The following is a 20,397-nucleotide window of genomic DNA, read 5'->3' as shown; positions in this document are numbered from 1 at the left end:
GATTTAACAGTAAAGTTGACAAATGTGCACATAAGTTAAAAAATTGTAACTCTGAATTTTTACTCTAATTTGCTATATTTTACATACCAACTCAGTTTTAGCATTTACAGGAACAAGGAATTAATTTACCTGCAATGATTTTATAACTACTGCAGGAGTCACTATTGGGTGACCAACAGTATCAATACAGTGCCGCCACAGTTTGTTTAGTGTGTCAATACACTCCTTGAGGTATCATTGTCCCATCACTATTCCACAGGAATGCAGGAGGGCTCGATCTGACTTCCACACAGGTGACGCTTGGAGGCTGGAATCCTGAGGCAGGGAGAATAATGTTAGAGTCGAGACAAGACTTGGCTTTCACAAACATGAGCTTGGACTGAGACCAGGTATAGTCACCATAAGGGGCAATGAACTGGCGTTGAGTTGTGGAGCTGGGTCTCCTTTTGAACAGCAGGGTTGATGAGGGTGAATTGGTCACAGCTGGTGGAGTCAGGAGCAGAGCAGAGGGAGCGGGGCTGACAGAGGCACCATGACACCCTAAATGTTTAGCTTGGAAAGAGGAAAACACACGGGTAAGTTCATAGTTAATGTATAACCATGTTTGAATCAACTTTTCACCAGTCAAACAAGACATTCTTTTTTTATTATTGTGTCACAAAAAATTGCAATTAAAACACCCTTAATAACCGAACATCAACATCCTTCCAACTATCAGAAAAAGAAATTGTCAAATGCTTTTTTTTTTCAATCCACACAAAACTACGATTCCCTTTTACATTTTTTTTCATTAAAAGCCCCAAATGTCCTCTGTCTATACCAAAAGGAGTTTGTTCATACGTTTGCTGTGGTTGGGAGATATTCAAGTTTGAAATTTTCTCTACAATAGACACATTTGCATTTCTGTTAGACAGGAGGACATACAAATAAAATACTTACATAAAAAAACTACAAGAAAAAAAACAAGAAAATGGCAACAACAAAATTAAGCACTAATCTCCACTAACAGAACATGCATTTCTAACAGTCCAAGTCTAAAAAAAAAGCATTAAGCTTGAATTGAATTTATATATATTTCCGACAGACAGACCCAATCAGACCCTATCACGTGACCGAGAAGAGCGCCCTTGCCTGTGTCAAGAGCCGGATGTAACAGAGACTCGGGCAATTTTTCAAAATAAACATCTTTCAGATTCCGAAAAAAATAAAATGGAAGTAATTTAAGTTATTTATACTTTCTGTGTGGCCCAGTACCAAATGACCTACGGACCAGTACCGGTCCGCGGCCCGGGGGTTGATGACCGCTGTTATAGGTTGCTTGAATAGGTCTTATCTGTACAGTCCTTGTGTCTTGAAAGGTACTTGTTACATAAAATTTTTTCCTTGTTATCATCCGCAGCTACAGGTATGATGCCATGCAGTGGAAGCCCACAGCACTGCACAGAGCTACTTAGAGTGAGGAATGATTACATCATACGAAACTGTTGCCCTGTTTAGTTCTTCTATTTCCTCCAGACTGAGAAGAAGTGCGATGAGGCACAAACTGACAAAGGTTGCTAAAGGGAACTCTAACCAGATGAGCAAACAAATCCAAAGTCCACAATCCAAAGTTCCAAGGCAGACGGGCAAAAAGAGTTCAGTCAGACAAAACAGACAGAAAATGAGAACTAGGAACAGAAATGACTTGCTCAGCATTCAAAGCAGTCTGACAATAATTGTCTGTCTGCCTGTTTCTTTTAAAGGGCAGCCACAGGGGATTTCACTTATCTGATTACTTTGCAGGCACAAGCCAGATGATCACTTTAGTAATAATTTTAAGATAAAAGCTATAGGAGGACCTTTCAAAATTTACACCAGTTGGTTTTTACAACCATAGATGTTAATTAAAATGCAATTATAGGACACCTCACAACAAAATGCACAGAATTAATTTTTTAATCAGTGATTTATTTTAAAGTAAAACAAAATTTTCTTTTTCATGTTTGTGCAAACACAACTATAAAACTTGAGCAATTATATCATGGCATCATGCTAAGAGGTCGAATATAACTTCTGATCCAAAGTTTAATAAATCCCTACAGAGTTTAATTTTCTTTATACAGCCATTCTTTAAACCCTTTGTTATCCAGTTTTTATTCATTTGTGTTTTTTTTATTTCTACATAAAACCTTTTGGAAATGCTTATCCATATTCTAACATTTTCTACCACAAACCTAACCTTTCTTTTCTGAAATACTGAGTGACATAGAGTTTCCCTGGGGTTATATGCAGGTGTCTCTGGTCCCAAACCCTCGCGAATCCGCAGAATCGGCGAATACAGAGAACCATCCCCGACCCCCACGGGCATTGAATGTCCATCACCGATCCTTACTCATCAAAAACCCTTCTGAAACATTTCTTGTTTTTTTTCTTCTGAAACATTTCTGATATTTTTTAGGAGTGGAGCCTGACAGAGCACAACAGGGACCAGTACCTAAGGACCTATGCACTCAGACATGGTTTAGCAAAAATCACGCAGCTGCAGACCCAATGCCTGTGAGGGGCACAAGGGTTTCCAGACAAACCACTCATAACCGACTCCACCGCTTTGACTTGAATACCAGACAACAATTACAGTTGACTCCACTGACACCAAGACACCGCTGTGAACATTTGCAGTGGGCACAACACCATGTGACCTGGACAAGGCAGCAGTGGCCCACCATCCTGTTCACTAATGAGTGTTGGGTTACCATGCACAGAAATGATGGTCATCAGTGTTGCTTGGAGATGGTTGGCTTTGGTGGAGGAGCTCCAACAGTCTGGGCAGGCATCACCAGTCAGCACAAAACTGATTTGGTTATTGTAGATGGCTCAGTCACTGCATATTCTTACCTCAGAGTCATCATAGAACCATCATCCCCCAATTCCAGTTTTACACAATAATTGTTCTGCTCCAGTGCAAGAGCTTAGTTACACTCACACAATTAAAAACAAAAAATTGATGTCAAATATAACTGCATCATAATAAACTGACTGCATTAAAAATGCTTTTGTTTAAATGAAAAACGAAACAAAAAAAATTCAGCATGTTTAAATGTTGTTTATCCATGTTTCTGACATTTCTTTGTGGACGGCAGCTTATGTGGCCTTTGCCTTTTCAGTCAGAAGTTGATAGATCCTGTGCTTACAGTCCTGCTGTAAATATGTGTGTATGATTTTTCTGTTCAAGAAATGGAGAAAACTGAATTCATATTGTAGTGCTCTGTATTTTCCCCTGTGGGCAGCTGAAATTCTGAGTGACGTTGCAAAACTGTCTATGTGAGGTGGGTGTTTTGCCTGTTCATGCAGGCACACATCAGAGGTATTGCAGGATCTTCACTCGTGCATGTCTGTATGCACTCAAACAGAAAAATGCTGAGTTCATGCTGACGGAGCACTAGACTCACACCACGGTCCTACAGTGGGTCAAATGTATTGTGAATTATTTGGGGCTTAACATTTTTCTTTTTTAAATCTTCTGTGAACTCCTAAAGTTTGACTGAGTGATTGCACTGTTGAGTCTTGGATGATTATTATTACCCTCTGCTTTTTAAATCGTTGCTTCCTTGGTCGCGCATGCGCAGCCTGTCCTCTTAAAGAGACACGCACATGGTGGTGGCTTGTAAGAAACGGGAATCTTCGCGGGTCTTTAAAGAATGACTGACCGTGGATCTGTGCCCCCTCCCTCCCTCGTCCGACCTTCAGACCACCCCTACCCCATGGAAGCGAGTTCCTAGTGCTCGGTGACGATTGGCCAGCTTTTTCCTGCTTCAAATCGTGCCCTGCCGTAGCCGGCGCGTGCCAGTGGAGCCGTTGGAGCTTGGTTTCCCTGTCGCCCCCCTCCCTTCCCTGGCTGTTGGAGCCGAGCATCATGTCGGATAAGCGGGTCTCCCGCTGGTACTTCGGCGGGCTGGCTTCATGCGGAGCCGCGTGCTGTACCCATCCTCTGGACCTGCTCAAGGTGAGCCTTCCCGCGGCTGGACCCTGCGCCGCGCGGCGTCGTGTCTGTGCTGCAGCGGCAGGCCGTGTGAAAAGCCACGGGGCTGTCCGCGTATTGGTTCCGTTCATGTCCGGGTTCAGTCATGTGTCGTCCTTCACTGCGGTGAAGTGAGCCGCTGTTTTTTGTACAAATTATCCGTTACTTCGTTTAAATTAAAATGCGGAACTTGCATAACGGATTCATTTCGTCTGTGGAGCTAAATGAACCATAAAAGAGCTGCTGATAATGTTACTAATACAAATCACAATAACAGACAATTGACTGTGTTTAAATCTTCATAATTAGAATAATGTAATATAGAAACACGCCTTATCCTGACTTTAAAACCGTTGCTCAAATTACAAAGTACACCACGATTCCTTCATGTAGAACTTAGTAATTTTTAGAGTGCTACCACGTACAGTTTAACTAAGTCACTTTATTAAATACTATGTGAGTGATCCATCACTCAAGTGACATAAAATGAGTGAAATTGACATCACTAGCAGACTGACATTAAAATGGTTAAGTATATACCACTTTACTACCTTCTTAGAAGGCCCAAAGCATTTTACAGTCACAGGCTCATTCACCCACCACACAAAACACAATCACACACTGACTCTGCTGCCAAACACTTGCACCAATAACCACCAGGACCAATGGGGGGTGTAGTGTTTTTCCCAAGGACACTTCGATACATGGGTAGGCAGGGCAGGAGGTAGACCGCTCTACCTCTGCACCACAGTGTTTTCATTAAAACCTAGTCCTCATATTAGATCATCATTCCTACATAGTACTACTTAGTGATTTATAGAGTACTTACAATTGACCTATAAGGTTATATTGTTTCATTTCTGGTAGGGCTGCACGATATGATGAAAACCCCCGATATGCGATATATGAGTGATCAATATTGCGATGACGATATAACTTGCGGTACATGAACAAATAGCAAAACAACCAAAAGCATAATTTCCATTTCACTACAACAGTTTAAAATTTAAACTCCAAATGACCGTCGTCTGCATAGGACGCGAACATCTAACATAAAAGGGCTACATCCGATTGGTCAACAACATGAACATATCCGTCTGATTGGTCAAATGCATAAAGGAATTTATTTGATTCATTAAATACTTCAAACTGCCATAAGATTGTTTTAGCACATTTATTGTAACCATTTATTGCATTTGTGCCGTCTTTTTGATATTCATATTCCACAGCTTGATTTTGTGATAACAATAAATTTGCTATATTGTGCAGGCCTAAGTTCTGGGTAATTTACTACTGAAGTGTCATACAATTACTTGACATCACTTAGACTTTGACTTTGAATATAATCTGTTCTTCAAATTAGTAGATCAGCATTACTTTATAGTACTACCTAAGACTTCATGGAGCACTACCACATAAAGTATCAAATTATTTTACTTGGTAATTTTTGAGTAATTCATCACTAGATGCTTCATCTTTGAACATAATATGATCCTCCAATTATAGAATTGCATGAAGGGAGCAGTACTGACTACCATACGATTCCTACTATAAGGCGCACCGGATTATAGGGTGCACCTCAAGAAATGGTCTATTTTTGAATTTATGGCATATATGGTGCACCAAAATATAAGGTGCATTAAGTGTGACAGAAGTGTCAGAGAGTTAATCAAACTTTATTATCTCCATTCATAATCATTGTAGAACTGGTTTGCAACATACTACATGTTTGCCATGTGAGTGTATTCACAATAACGTCACACTTACTTTACACTCACCAGTCCAGTTCTCATAAACAGTCACTTAGTACTCGCTGAACAAGATACCAGTTTGCCGCAGGGCGACACTCACATGCACACCTAGAGTGCTCAGATATACAGACTTATTATGAAAAGCAGATTTTTAAGTATATCAGACAATTTTTTTAAAATAAATGTATACATTCAAATGAATATCTAAGATTACAACATGATAAAAGGTTTCTCTGTCATTTTGTTTTCAACAGCTTGTTGAATCAGATCCGTGTGTTACTAGTTGACGTGTGGGGTGTGCAGACAACCAAAAACATTGTGTGTACATTCTGTTCTTGGTTCTGTTTGAGGGACTGACCTTTGGACAGTGGAGAAAAATAAGGCGCATTTGCAGCTAGATCCACAGTTAGAAGTCTGACAATGAAAGCTTCCGAGTTTCTGAAGATGAGGACGAAGGAAAACTCCACATCTGGCACTTTTTTTTTTTTGGCTTAATCTTCGAAACAAGCATGTGCTGTTCGCAGGTTCAACCAGGAGCTATAGTGTGCGGGAGTCAGGCTTTCCAATAGGTGGCAAGCATTGACTGTAAATATTAAATTGACATACGGTCAATGGTGGCGAGCCTTGCTGGGCTGTGCGAGGGCGACCAAGTACAAGCTCCTGGTCCGTGCACAGCATTCGAAAAATGTGTGCTTCAGGACAACACTGTGCGTTAGTTGGCTCAGATCCCCCGGGTGGGAACCGCGTAGTCGGCAACAGGTGGCATTGCAGGATGGCTGGGTCAAACGAGGCATCTCTGTCCTGCTTGCAATCGAGGAAGCAGGACGGACTGGCCTGGGCTTCATGTCTCTGGTCCCTGACCCCTGTGAATATCTGGGAATACTGTACATATATTTTTTGTTTATTTATTTATTTTGGCCCACCAACAAAAATACCATCACAGGCTGATCAAGATCAACATAATGAGCACCCCTGCTATAAAGCTTGCCTTTGGACTGTGGGAAGAAGCCGGAGTGCTTGGAGAAAACCCATGCATGCAACGAGGGAACCCAACACAGAAAGGTCCCAGCTGAGATTTGAACCAAGCCCTTCTCACTGTGCCAGCTTTATTTTTCTGCCAGTTACATCATAAACAATTCTAAACATGGCAATAAATTGTCATAATGCCGTCACATCAGCATAGATTAATAATAAGAAATGCATACAGGACACATACTGTGATATTTTTAGCTTCAGCGCTACATAGGAAGGCCAAAAATGTGAGGGTTTCAGTAATACCCCACATAAATGCCGGACGTATGTTTTTATTCAACGATTGAACACTTAGACACATTGTTTGGATCAGTTTTCATAGTTATGGAATTTAATTTGTATGTCAACTACCTCCTATATTTATGCGATATAAAAATTGGAGGAACTGGTTTTATTCATTGTTAAAGCCAGGTAACCAATGTTAGTTTTACTTATTGTATGAGATTTGGTTAACAGATTACTCAAATTATAAAGTAAAATTAGTTGATACTTTGTGTTAGGCCTGCACAATATACCGCAAATTTATCGTTATCGCAAAATCCAGCTCTGCAATATGCATATCACAAAAGATGGCAAATATCGCAATAAATCGTAAACCTTAAATGTGCTAAAGCAATCTTATGTCAGCTTGAACCATTTAACAAATCAAATAAATCCCTTTATGCATTTGACCAATCGGATGGACGCCTATTATGTTAGATGTTTGTCACCTATGTCGACGAGTGACATTTGGAGCAAATTTTTAAACTGTTGCAATGTAATGGGAATGGTTATTTGGTTATTTTGCTATTTGTTTATATACCGCAAATTATATCGTTATCGCAATTTTAATCTCTAATATCGCATATCGCGAGTTTTCCTCATATCGTGCAGCCCTACTTTGTGTGATAGCAATCTATGAAGTAATAAGTAGTACTATGAAGGAATGATAATCAACTAATTGGAGGAACAGGTTTCATTTAAAGCCAGAGTCGAAAAATTTCACATTAGGTTGACAATATTCAGAAATGGATTACTCAAAAGCTATGCATTAAAATAACTTGATGGTGTGTCTCTGTTTGTGTGTGTGTGGTGGTGCTCTTTACTGAACCCTCTAACCCAGGGGTGTCAAACTCATTTTGGTTCGGGGGCCACATTCAACCCGTCTGATCCCAAGTGGGCCGGACCATAACATAAAAGCAAAAAACAGCTTTTTTTTACTCAGTTGGAAAAAATGCCTCAACCAACATGGTCGCCTAATCAGTTATTATTGCACATTCATTCACAGAGGCCAATGGATCTCAAATAAAATGCTTTAAAAAATCGGGTTATTCAATTTCATACGGACTGAATATTTTACATCTGACACTGAAACAATCCCGATAATAAACTCAAGAGGGGCTACGGAAAAAAAGAAACACCCTTCCTAAAATGTAAATGTGCAAATCAATAAAAAATTAAACTAAATAAAATTTGCAAACATTTGTGAACATAAGAATTTGGTGTTAACCTCCTTTCTCTCCTGAAACTTCACCCGGCCATCAATATCAGGATTCAAATCCTGTGCAGAAACACATTTACTGTCATTCAAGTGTGGAAAACACATTGAAATGTCCAAGAGTCTTTTCCTTGTTTCCTGAATTTTGTGTCAATACCTGCTTCCTTCCTGACCTTTGATGGGCGCCATCAGTGACCAGACTGACATAACGTGACCAGTTCACTCCAACATAGTCTGGCGCAGTAAGACTGAATATGTCATCAGCTGCTGTTGTGTCCATCAACTCAAGAAACTCCGCTGTGACGGTCTCTTCAACACCCATGTACAGCTGTATAGATTTGTGATGTCTGTGCTTTCATCAAAAGTGACCGAAAAAGAAATGACTGGATTCCTTCATTTGGCATCCAAGTCTCCTCATATTTGTTGGATCTGCAATCGTAATCCTTGACAGACTCATGTTGGCAAAGGTTGACTGCTTTTTGGGGCACAAGACTTTTGCAGCCTTCAGCATTTTTCAATAAGTTCACAATCCGAAAATGGTTTGGATGTTTGCTCCGACTTGTTCGCAATAAGGTTGCTTTCACTGCTCCATCATTGACATCACGCCTGCAGTAAATGCAGATGGTTGTTTTTTCGTCCAACTAATATTTGATAAATATTCTCTTTTCTTAACTACAACTGGTGAAACTTTTCTTTATACTGAGTCTCACAGTGGTGCTGAATGTTATATTCTTTGAGCACTGAGACCTATTGATGACATACCAAGCATGCAGGTTTGCCTTCAGCTCCGTGAACAAATAAAACGCTTTTCATTTTTCCTTGAAAGCTCAGCACTTCACTTCAACCCTTTTTTTCTTTTTGACAACATTTTGGGCATTAGTGTGTCACTTCTGATCATTCTTATATCAACAAAATAGCGGTGAGGGTTCGCAGCCAGATTGAATCATCTGGGGGGCCGGATACGGATACGGCCGTATGTTTGACACCCCTGCTCTAGCCAGCACAAAAATCTAGTAGGTTGCAAATAAACAGTAGAAAGGAAAATTCAAGTAACTGTAATGGCCGAAGAAGTATGCATTATCACTTTTTAACGCACGCCGTGGAAGCCTGAACCTCAGCGAAGTCCGTTAAACAATGATATTGCACACTTCGAAGGCCATTAACCCGCTTATACCATGGTCACTTACGAACATGATAAATATTAACTAGTTTTTATTCCTTAATTCTTGTTTTTTTCTGATTTTGATTGATTTTTTTCACAAAAAGCGGACTATTTGTTACGTGGTGCGGCGCCTTGTCATGGTAACGTGACAAGGCGCCGCACCACCGCTGCAGTCAAGATTCGGCGATATAAAGCGATATATATATATATATATATATATATATATATATATATATATATATATATATATATATATATATATATATATATATATATATATATATATATATATATATATATATATATATATATATAAGTGATAACCATGTCCGGTTATCACTTTTTAACGCACACCCAGCAGCCAATCAGAATCGAGTATTCACCCGGACATGAAGGAGTTATTTACAACAAGGCAGCAATCCCTAGAGCTCTCAACTTGTTTTACAGTTACAGGAAGTCAAACAGGTCTCAGCATGGAGCTCTCATCTGTTCACCAACATACAATCCCCAACCTGTTATTTCTTGGCACCTACCAACTCCCTTTATATAGGCAGCGGGTGGTGAGAGCAATGTTTGAGGACTATTCCCAGATTAAATCTAATGAGTTTAATGGATACAAAAAAAAAACATGTAACCAACTCAAAATGTACCATACCAAACATAAATTGATCGTGGTCAGAAACAGAAACAAAAAACAGAAAGTTAGTCCATGCTCTGGTTCTCTTCTTCCCCCCAGCCGATGGTTTAGTCCAGTAAAAGGTGAGCAGTCAATAAGCGGTATGAAGCATTAAGTGGTACTCTGATGGAATGGAAATCTACTAATTTTAGGAACAACTTTTACGAGTTTAAGCCATTAATGTGATAAAAGGTAAAAGTTAGTATAATAAAATGTAAAAGGGAGTTTCTAACTATTGTTTGTAATCACTCCTAACAAATAAAATTTACATTAAGCTTATATTTCAGAATTGGATTACTCAAACTATTAATTAAAATGAGTTGTGAGAATTTATTAACTTGAGGAACACGTTTAACCAAAGTTCGCTAAGTATTGTCAATTTTCTCATTTTATGCAGTAGATTACCCAGAAACTAAACAGTAAACTAACTTTGTGTAGTAGTATTTTATAAAGTACTAAGTAGTATTGTGTAGGAATGGTGATATACCAATTAGAGTCAAAGGTCAAAACTTGAAAAAGAGATCATTTGTGTTTTAATGAACATTTTCAAATGTACTATATTCATCTATCTTTCGAATCCACTGAATCCCTTTTGTGATGATAGGGCTGCTGGAGCCTATCCAAGCTTCTGCTGGGAGAAGGCAGTAGTAACTCGCGAAGGCAGATTACATCCATGACAGGTCGCATGACAGGGCCACTCAATCACATAAACTCACATTCACCTCTACCATATGTACTAACATATTTTATTTTGTTTTGCATTATTGTTAGAATAGGTTCCTTTGATGTTACTAATAAAGAATGTGAAGAAACACAATTTTAATGTTTGAAATAATTACTTCAAAATCTAAGACTATAATAATGCTAACCCAAAATAAAAAAATGACCATGTCAATAGCAGGCATTTCCAGCATCTTTGCTCTCCATTGCCTGAGGCATTCACTAAGTTTGAATCTGAATTCATCCCCTACCCCTCTGGCTCCTCCCTATTCCTTCTATTGCAGGGTCATTTGGAGCTTTAGTGGTGTCCAAACTTGTTTTTTTTAAGGGGGAGCCGTACTGACTTAGGGCTGGGTATCCCTTGTTTTTTAAAGGGCGATCCGTGTTACATATGTAACGCAGAGGAGAAACGTGTTTCTTCACGTGGGTGTCCTTGAAAAACAGAAGTTATAAGTAGTTGTCGTAGAAGTTGTGATTAATTTTTGTTTTTGCAATTTTTAAACATATAAAACCGATGTTATGTATTTTTCGACCGCTGGCAGCTACAAGCTAACATAGATGACTAGCAACTATTGATTACATCATCAAGTGGTAGTAACGTCTGAATTTAAAGACACTGTTTTTCAATCATTCTCTGCTCGGAGTGCTAAATGTAAGTGTAGGGAGAAGCCAAAGGGGTTATTACAGTAAAAAATAAAAATAAAAAAAGAAATCCTGAATACTATTTTACTCAAATTGGCCGATGGATTAAAAAAATCTAGTGACCAATTTATTCCATTACTTTGCAATGAAAACTTTAAAAAATTATATTACGTTATATACAAACAGAGAGGAAGTCTCAAAATAATTAAAACATCAGATAAAAACAGTATGTTTTTCTTTTCTAAGGAACTCCTGCATTTATTCTTCTAATAAATCTTCTAATGAAGTTCCATACAAAGTGCCTCTTATCATATTTATAAATTACAGTTCTTATAAATGTTCTATGAATTAATTTTGTTGCATTTATCCGCCACGTCTGAAAATCTGCTCCGAAGAAACATAGCCTGACTGTAAACTGTAAACCAGTCCATGATCACATGTAGACGACACACGGAACAGCACATTAGCATAGCATTTAGCATTGTAGCATCAGCGCCTGACAACACTGCTGTCTCCAAATCAACACTTTTTATTTAACTTTCTGTTGCTGCTGTTAGTCCGACAGGTTTATCCTCCAGTTCTTTCTGGATCCTGGTAAAAATCCTCACATGTTCTGCTGCTTCATCAGCTTAAACTGAAGCTACAAGGAGGCAATTAGGGGCAGTTATGGGGGTGGATAGTGCTTCTTGCAGCTCGAGCGCTGGTGGATTTTTTTTTTCTTCTTTGCCTCGCAAGTAGCTTCTCTTTGCTTGCTGCTGTTGTCCGGCCTGCTGTTGTCCAGCGGAGATGCTTTACTTTGAACAACAGATGAAGTAGAGAGCAGAGAGGTGGGAAAATAAAATCTTGATTTTTCCCAAAAATAAACAATCTAAAACAACAAATTTAAATTAATCGATTACATTGAATAATCTCAAATTGAACTTTTGGCTCTAGAATCAAGTATTTTATATGATTAGCCTATATTTTGAAAATTGTATTTGGTATTTGGTGAAACTAGTCCCGCGTTTCAGAAAATGTGTTTTAGGAATGGGGAAAACTGTAGAATCCTCACTAGCTAAAGGTAAAATGCTCGGTTTGAAATGATAGGGTTGAGAGGTAAGATTGGCATCAGCAAAACATTCCTCATTTTTTAGGAGAATTTGCTTTTAAGACTGGACTCTGTTTTTTCCCCAGGTTCACCTGCAGACGCAGCAGGAGGTGAAGAAGAGGATGATGGGGATGGCCATTCAAGTGGTTAAGAACGACGGTGTGCTGGCTCTTTACAGTGGCCTCTCTGCCTCCCTCTGCAGGCAGGTGTGTGTCAGTGCAGTTGTATAAGTAAAAGTCAATGTAAAAAGTGGCCTGAATGGAGTGGTGGACTGATGTTCATTCTGTGTCACATTTGGCATGTGAAGAATGGTGGGGGTACAGAGAGGTATGAGATGGGGAGGGAATGTCGTTAGAAGTCATGTTGGTTTAGTCTCACTTATAAAACTGACTCAAAATTGAAAATAATGGTGGGGGTTTTTCAGACAGAGAAGGTCTGGACTGTCAGTCTGTTTCACAACCTGTTCTGTCTGATCTAGTGGGAAAAAAACATTGGTAGCTCTAAAACGTAAAGACGCAAAAGCTCGAACATCCCAAAGTTTTGAGGTTCTAAGGATCTATCTGATATAGTATTCAAGTTTACACCCATTTAGACTTAAGCTACGTTCACACTGCCCTCTGCAACGTACATTCAAGTGACCACTTTCAATGAAAAGTCTATGTAAACCCCCAACTTTAGGCCCTTCATACCGCTTGAAGGGACTTATCTATAAAGAGAAGTAATGAAATCTAAACAATAAATTTTAGTATTTATTAAATAAAAGTGAGTTCTACTTAAACCATAAAATATTGGATGCATATGAAAAACATGAACACCAACTTTCAACTGTTAAACTAGAAATAAAACAAAAGAAGTTATATAATAAGTAGTCATTCAATATATAAAGGTATGTTGACACTGCCCCTCTGGAACAGATGACCAAGCAGCTATTTCCAATGAAAATTCGATATAAACGTGCCTACTTGCACTTTTTGGCTTATGCGTTTAAAACTCTCATGTCACATGCAGCGACATTTTTGAATACGGTTTTCTGGTTCTACGCACAAAACATGCATTAAAAGTTGAAACAGGTCAAACTTTGACCAATCAAATTGCAGTTTGTGCCTAGACTAAATTATGAGACCAAATCCTTCATATATTGGAATAGAGCTGTGATAGTAAAAGCCTGAAGCAAGATTTGCACCTCGTTGACATTTCACTCCAAGCCTCTTCCAAGTGTAGGTGGTGGACATGTGCCACTAAACGGTTGTAAAAGATAAAAAAAAAACCTTTCTGCTTGTCCAGTGTGAACACCAAAGGCCAGGGCTGGCCAGCACTGTCTGTTTTCCACTTCGCCCTGACCAGCTTGCTGCTTATTAGCTGACTTAAATAATTCCACATCCTGATTGGCTGAACACACCAGATTTCGGTAGTCAGCATGAAGCAGTGCAGGGAGAGCTGGAAAACGGGCAGGGTTGAGGCTCTTGAGGACTAAACATGTCTTCAAGAATGCGTGTTTAGTGCATTCTTGAACACGCCTCACATGCCCGGCGTAAAAGTTAACATTAGGTTTAACTTTGATTCCTCTTGGATGACTCTTTTAGGGGAATTGGATCAGTATTTGTCCCTGCCTCCAGGGCATTGGGGGAGGGTGGATGCTAGATGGGTCCCCTTCTCGTGACAGTGAACTAACTCTCCTCCTTCCAGATGTCCTATTCGCTCACCAGGTTTGCCATCTATGAGTCTGTGAGGGACCTGATGGGTACAAAGAGCCACGGCCCCATGCCCTTCTACCAGAAGGTGCTGCTGGGAGCCTTCGGAGGTGAATGCTGCTTTTTACCTTTCTGTGTGCAACAGTGTGTTAACAAATGCAGGACCGTTCCTCTGAAAAAGTTTTGTTCCCGCAGGGTTCACGGGGGGGTTCATTGGCACCCCAGCAGACATGGTCAATGTGAGGTAATGTGCACTGATGTCACTTCTTGTCTCCTGTCTTTTTTTTCCTCCCCCCTCTGATTCATGTTTGCTCCTAGAATGCAGAATGACATGAAACTCCCCCCGCAGCACAGGAGGAAGTAAGTGATGCAGTTGTGAAGTTCTCCCTAAAAGTCTTCCAGACCTAAACTGACATGTTCTTGCAGCTACAAGCATGCCCTAGATGGCCTCTTCAGGGTCTTCAGGGAGGGTGAGGATGACCCCTCCCCAGGTTTTCCGCTTTGGTTAAGGTGACCACATCTGAGATGTAATCTGTCAACTTTCCTGCAGAGGGCATCAGGAGGCTATTCTCCGGAGCCTCCATGGCTTCCAGCAGGGGGGCGATGGTAACTGTGGGACAGGTAGGTGTATTTGTGTGTGCTCTTTAAACAGCAGATGGTCTTTGATCAGAAAACGGTGTAAAGGGGGGCCATGGACTCATCTGTCAGGTAGTCAGCATCGGTTCACAGTGCAGCAGTGAAGTCAGTTGGATTTGACAGGATGTGGCTGTGTCAGAAGTCGCCCCCTGCTGCCCTATATGGTGAACTTAAACAGGCGCAGATTTCAAACAAGACATATTTTTCTCAGTGCAATAAATGAAGTAAACACTGTTGCACAGAAATGGTGCATGATCAGCCGGAATAAAGTGTAAAAAATCCTGGATAAAAATTACAATAAATATATGGTGTTTAACATTCTCTTTGTGTATGTCCTCATAATATTTATTTTAAATGCATCTTACTTTAGTTAAATTTGACCTTATTTGATCAAATTCTTTCTAAGGTTAAAATAAACATTAAAAACAAAAATAAAAACACCTCCAAGCATAAATCAGGTTTTGGTCAAGCAGGATGCAGGTTAAAGGGGAACATTGAATTTCAAAACAATCAGTGATGAAAGTCTTCCGGGAATTCCCGGAAATCCGGGTTTTTGAGCAAACCGAACGTACTTTCCGGGAAATAAAGACCTGATCTTTACGGACAAATCGCTTTCCGGATGAAAAAATGGTCTGAAATCAGCTAATTTTAGCTTTATATTCTATATTTCTCTGCAGATCGCTTCCTCTATGGTCGTGGCCATCTCTCGTCTTCCCGGCCTAATTGACCAATGACGGGACGTTTTAGCTGCTTTCGGATGCGTCGACGGGTCTGATTGGCTCTGTCTGCACCACGTGGTCAGCGTGACTTGCTTCCCTAGAGACCAAAACTGGCTGACCCACGCTAAACTTTCACAAACAAATCTGAAGAGTTTGCGATCAAATTTGTGTTAAAATAATGGCAGGCATCGTCATTATTGAGCGTGGTCACGACCTCAGTTGTGAGAAGACGATAAAAAACAAATTGAAGTGGTCTTGGCTGGAAGAAAAATATTTTTAAGGTAGTGTAGGTCAAATACTTTTTGTGTAAAATAATCTCAAAACCAAATTCAGAAATAATTTCAGTTTTAGTTTTGAGTTTCAGTTTTTATTTTGAATACATTTCTCTATCTAATTTATTTGTATTTCCTAATTACCATGATTTAGTTCAGTATAGTTGACATTAATTATAAGTATTTGATGGTTTGGACCCGCACTCCCTTAAAAAATAATGTTTACAATGTTTAGCTTAGTTTGTATGTTTGTTTTGATATTTCCCAGATTACTTAGTATTGGTGTTAAAGAATTGATGTATTATGTTATAGAAAGATAGTTTAAATAGATCCCATATTTTGATGTAATTATAGTTTGAGAAAACAGTGCAAGTGAATGTTGTACATCAGTCATTTCTAAAGCAGAAATAATGTATAAATAACTGAGGTATTTTCATAGAATATCATAGTTACTGGTGTTCTTTTTGCCATTTGGGGCTTTGATGTTACTATATTTTAGCAATTGTATGTTTTGCAGCTTTAAGGAAAAGCGTAGATTGTAGGATTGTGTTACTTTGAGCAATTTTCCAAATTCTTTTTTAGGACCAGCAAGTCCTTAATGGAGAGTCAAACTAGGGGTTTGAATGACAAATCATGATGCTCCAATTAGTCTTAGTTTCTTGATAAAGAAGTGAATAACTAGCTGCCAGAATGTACCAGAATGCATCTAAGACTATGTATTTTTCAAAAATTTCTCTCTGCGCCGCCATATCGCTCAAAGAAAAGTTCAGGGATTTTTTCCTTGCCTGACTTTCATCACTGACAATTAAAGTTGAGAGGCTTGGTGCAAAATGTCAAAGCAGTACAAATCTCTGGAATCTTGCTCCAGTATTTTTCTTTCACAACTCTTTTCCGATATAGGAAAGATTTGGTGTCTTGTAATTCTGGCTGGACACAAACTGCAATTATTCATTTCTCCTTCATGATTGATTTCCAACCAGTTGGCGCTCATATGTTTTGAATAGAATGCAGCCCAAACGTCACTACCAAATCGGAGTCTCTGGTTGGTGAAAGTTCAACTGGTTTAACTTTTGACGTGCGCTCAATTTGTACGTAGAATCCACAAACAGGCTTAAAAACTTTGGCAGTGACGTGTGAAAGAGGAAGCCCGAAAACTGTTAAAAACAGTCAGATGATGACAAAACTTATTTTCATAAAAACAAACCGGAGCCTTCAAAAGATAGCTTTAGCTTTAATTAATCCTGACTAATCAAAACCAAATAGTTTATTTATTTATTAGATGGTAATCTCAGTAATTGTTGCTTAGCAGAGCCAGCTCAAGGACAGTTCTAGAGTCCTTTCCCTGACTCTAGTCCTGCATTTTGGTCCTGGTCCGTGTAGATACGTATACTAAATCTGGGCTGGTCTGGCAAAATGAGGTCAATGGAAGTTAGATCAAACCCTCAACAGGAGAACCAGCTAACTTTGACTTTACTGAACGCGCTCCAGCTTTTGGAGAAGCTTGCCTGTCTGTGTAAAAGTTGCAGGTCTTAATGTTTACACTTTGGTCCCCACAGCTGGCATGTTACGACCAGGCCAAGCAACTGGTGTTGGGAACAGGAGTGATGGGAGACAACATCCTCACACACTTCTTGTCCAGCTTCATTGCTGTGAGTTGAAACTCTCTTTACACAAATGAGGGATTCAAGTCTGCAGAGCTTCAGCTGGAAACCCCTTCTCTGCAGGGGGGCTGTGCCACCTTCCTGTGTCAACCCCTGGATGTGCTGAAGACGAGGCTGATGAACTCCAAAGGGGAGTACACTGTAAGGAGCACAGGGAGGAGACCTTTGTGGCTGGGACTCCGGTTCTTTGGCTGATTTCTGCTCTCACACTACATCTCTCTGCAGGGCGTTCTACATTGCTTTAAGGAGACGGCCAGGCTTGGTCCTCTGGCCTTCTACAAGGTAAAGCCATCTATTGATACAGGAAAATAGTGAATGGATGCCAGGATGAATGTAGGAATGGAGAGATGAATGAGCAGAAGAATAGGGATAGAAAAGTAGCTCAATGATGGATGGATGGATGGATGGATGGATGGCAAATGGATGGATGGAAGAGTAGCTGGATAAAGTTGACACAGATTGAGCCAAAGTTCTTTCAGACGTATTTGCAGGCTGGGTCTCAGGAGCTGACCTGCTGTTGTGTCTCCCTTCAGGGTCTTGTTCCCGCTGGGATCCGCTTGATTCCTCACACTGTGCTCACCTTCATTTTCCTTGAGCAACTCAAGAAATACTTTGGCATTCTTGTCGTCTCCTGAGCGACGCTGATGCAAAAGGCAGTCGTTTAAAGAACATACGGGAGAAGGAAAGGGGGCATTGTTCTTCATCTTCTACCTCGCTTCCTGAGGAATCCCTCCCCTCTAGCTGCAATGATAACAGAAAAACTAATCTTTGAAACTCTGCTGTGACCCTTTTGCAGCACTTTAAACCTAGACGAGCACTGGAGTGTCATCGATTCAGGTTCAAGCTGCAGTCCTCCTTTTTTAACAACCAATTCTGTTTTGACCAAACCTGTCCTCATGTTCACTCACCTGATTTGTTCAGAACTGGAACTGAACTAGTTGGTTAACTAGTCTTCAACCTCCAGCTTCTTCTGTCATTCCAGTGGGAAGAGTCTACAGGAGAACAGGACCAAACTCCTGCTTTCTTGGTTCTTCAGCAGAAACGGTTCTAGATCAACGTCCTGATCATGCAGAGCTGGACTCTGGGTGCAGTCTGACCTTGGACTCTGCAGATCTGCATTCTTTTCCAGCATCTGCTTAAATCCTCCTGCTCTGGTCATGCTGCCTTACTCTTTGTGTCCTGCAGGGGCAGTGTAATCCCTGTCACTAATCTCTAATCCAGTAATTTCCACGGTAACTCCCAAATAGAATAAAAAATTGTAAAACTCGAAGGTAGCTTTAAATGTGATATTTTGAATGTTTGTCATAACTTTATTTTATGAGAAACTGGAGATTAAAGTGAAGTAAATCAGTTGATCTTTGTAATAAATCACTAATTGAAAAAAGACTCCTGTTGAAAATAATGAAGTACTTTAAATGTCCTGAGGATGAAGACGCCGGGGTTTGATCGCCTCTTCAAGGTGAGTCAGCTCCACTCTTTGGAGCTCATGTTAGATGTTGCTCTACCCCCCCCCCCCCTTCCCAGTGAGGACAGCTGTGGGAAAGAACACTGGGTTTTTAGAAAAGCAAGACATTGGGGCTTATATTACTGTGACTTTAAAAGAAAGTTGGATTGTTAAAGGAACTTCATTATAATTATGTTCTAATCAATACTTTATTCTGATGTTTACAATAGATAATATTTGTGATAACATTTCTATTGTGTTGAGTTTGATCATAGCAAAGATCTTATAACAAACGTTTTTACAACATTAAGATGAATTTTAATGATTTGTAATTTACTGTACTCTAAAACAGAAAATGATGGATTTGTATTATCGGTACAACTGTGTTTATCTTCATGTAAATAGACTGGAGTTGATTCACTGTATGATAGTTACCATGAGCAAGTTTATCTCCTATCTTTGTCATAATTTACACACATGGTCCCTCATTATGTAGTTTTGACGACCTTTATTTGACCTCAATATTTAAAAATAATTATTAGATTATTACTATAATCTTATTAAAAATAGTAAGTAAATTGCAGTTATTTGAGGAATGGTAATGATAAGTAAGAGAATATTCATATAAATCAAAGATCTAGTTGAACACTGATGGTGTCTGTGAAGCACTTACCATGTTTAACCCTTGTGGTGTCCAGATGACCCACCCTTACATTGACGTGTTCTCCCTACCATGACAAAGGTGGATAAAGGTGAAGAGGATTTCATGTAATCCATGGACACCAGTGAAGATCACAAATTATTGAAGAAAAAACTGTCTTGTGGGGTCTAGATGACCCCACTCCCAATGTTAAAGTGCCTAGGATAGCACAAGGGTTACTTACAATTGCTGGGGTTTTCTTGTTTTGTTGTTTTTTGCCAAAAAACCTGTGTTGTTTTCTATGACGTAGTCTCTGTAGCCCTTGTGGGGTCCAGATGACCCCACTCTTACATTGACGTCCCTACTATGATAAAGGTGAAGAGGATTTCATGTAATCCATGGACACCAGTGAAGATCACAAATCATTGAAGAAAAAAGTGCAGTGCACTGTCTAGTGGGTCTAGATGACCCCTCTCACAACGTTAATGTGTCTTGTTAACATTGTGAGAGGGGTCATCTGGACCCCACAAGAAAGCATAAGGGGTAGAGACATACACTGACCAAAAATATAAATGCAACACTTGTTATTGCTACAATTTATTATGGTATGAACTCAAAGATGTGAAACATTTTCCACATATACAAAATAACCAGTTCTCTGAAATATTGTTCACAAACAATAGTGAGCACTTCTCCTTTGCCAAGACAATCCACCCCACCTCACAGGTGTGCCATATCAACATGCTGATTAGACAGCATGATTATTGCACAGGTGTGCCTTAGACTGGCC

General features: G+C 39.7%; 1 protein-coding gene and 1 long non-coding RNA gene across 4 annotated transcripts; one reads left to right on the top strand and one right to left on the bottom strand.

The window, feature by feature from the left end:
* Window positions 1–4: 4 nt before the first annotated feature.
* On the bottom strand, window positions 5–6,416 carry LOC105354679 (uncharacterized). 3 transcript variants are annotated; one of them, XR_013651684.1, is made up of 3 exons: window positions 6,107–6,416; window positions 400–552; window positions 5–315 (listed from the first exon to the last, which is right to left on the bottom strand). It is a non-coding gene; the product is annotated as an uncharacterized LOC105354679 (long non-coding RNA). The 3 variants fall into 3 exon arrangements; XR_013651686.1 differs by lacking the exon at window positions 6,107–6,416 and adding an exon at window positions 3,562–3,694; XR_002290658.3 differs by lacking the exon at window positions 6,107–6,416 and adding an exon at window positions 1,236–2,443.
* Window positions 3,599–18,909, top strand: slc25a10b (solute carrier family 25 member 10b). The gene is made up of 11 exons (XM_004066132.4): window positions 3,599–3,982; window positions 12,631–12,750; window positions 14,231–14,345; window positions 14,431–14,479; window positions 14,554–14,595; window positions 14,662–14,705; window positions 14,786–14,856; window positions 17,419–17,511; window positions 17,587–17,664; window positions 17,749–17,805; window positions 18,057–18,909. Exons 1-11 carry the CDS (start codon window positions 3,893–3,895, stop codon window positions 18,156–18,158), a joined length of 861 nt encoding a protein of 286 aa, XP_004066180.1. The 5' UTR covers window positions 3,599–3,892; the 3' UTR covers window positions 18,159–18,909.
* Window positions 18,910–20,397: the final 1,488 nt, after the last annotated feature.

Source organism: Oryzias latipes, chromosome 1 (assembly GCF_053564925.1).
Source record: "Oryzias latipes strain Hd-rR chromosome 1, Olatipes_Hd-rR_3.1".
Taxonomy (NCBI): domain Eukaryota; kingdom Metazoa; phylum Chordata; class Actinopteri; order Beloniformes; family Adrianichthyidae; genus Oryzias; species Oryzias latipes.
This window is presented reverse-complemented; position numbering and strand designations above follow the sequence as displayed.

Excerpts from the sequence above, each read along its gene's own strand:
- slc25a10b (XM_004066132.4), top strand. The coding sequence starts at position 3,893 with ATGTCGGATAAGCGGGTCTCCCGCTGGTACTTCGGCGGGCTGGCTTCA. Across the intron at positions 14,346-14,430 it reads GCTGCTGGGAGCCTTCGGAG|GGTTCACGGGGGGGTTCATT; the intron begins GTGAATGCTGCT and ends TTGTTCCCGCAG. Across the intron at positions 14,706-14,785 it reads CTTCAGGGTCTTCAGGGAGG|AGGGCATCAGGAGGCTATTC; the intron begins GTGAGGATGACC and ends ACTTTCCTGCAG.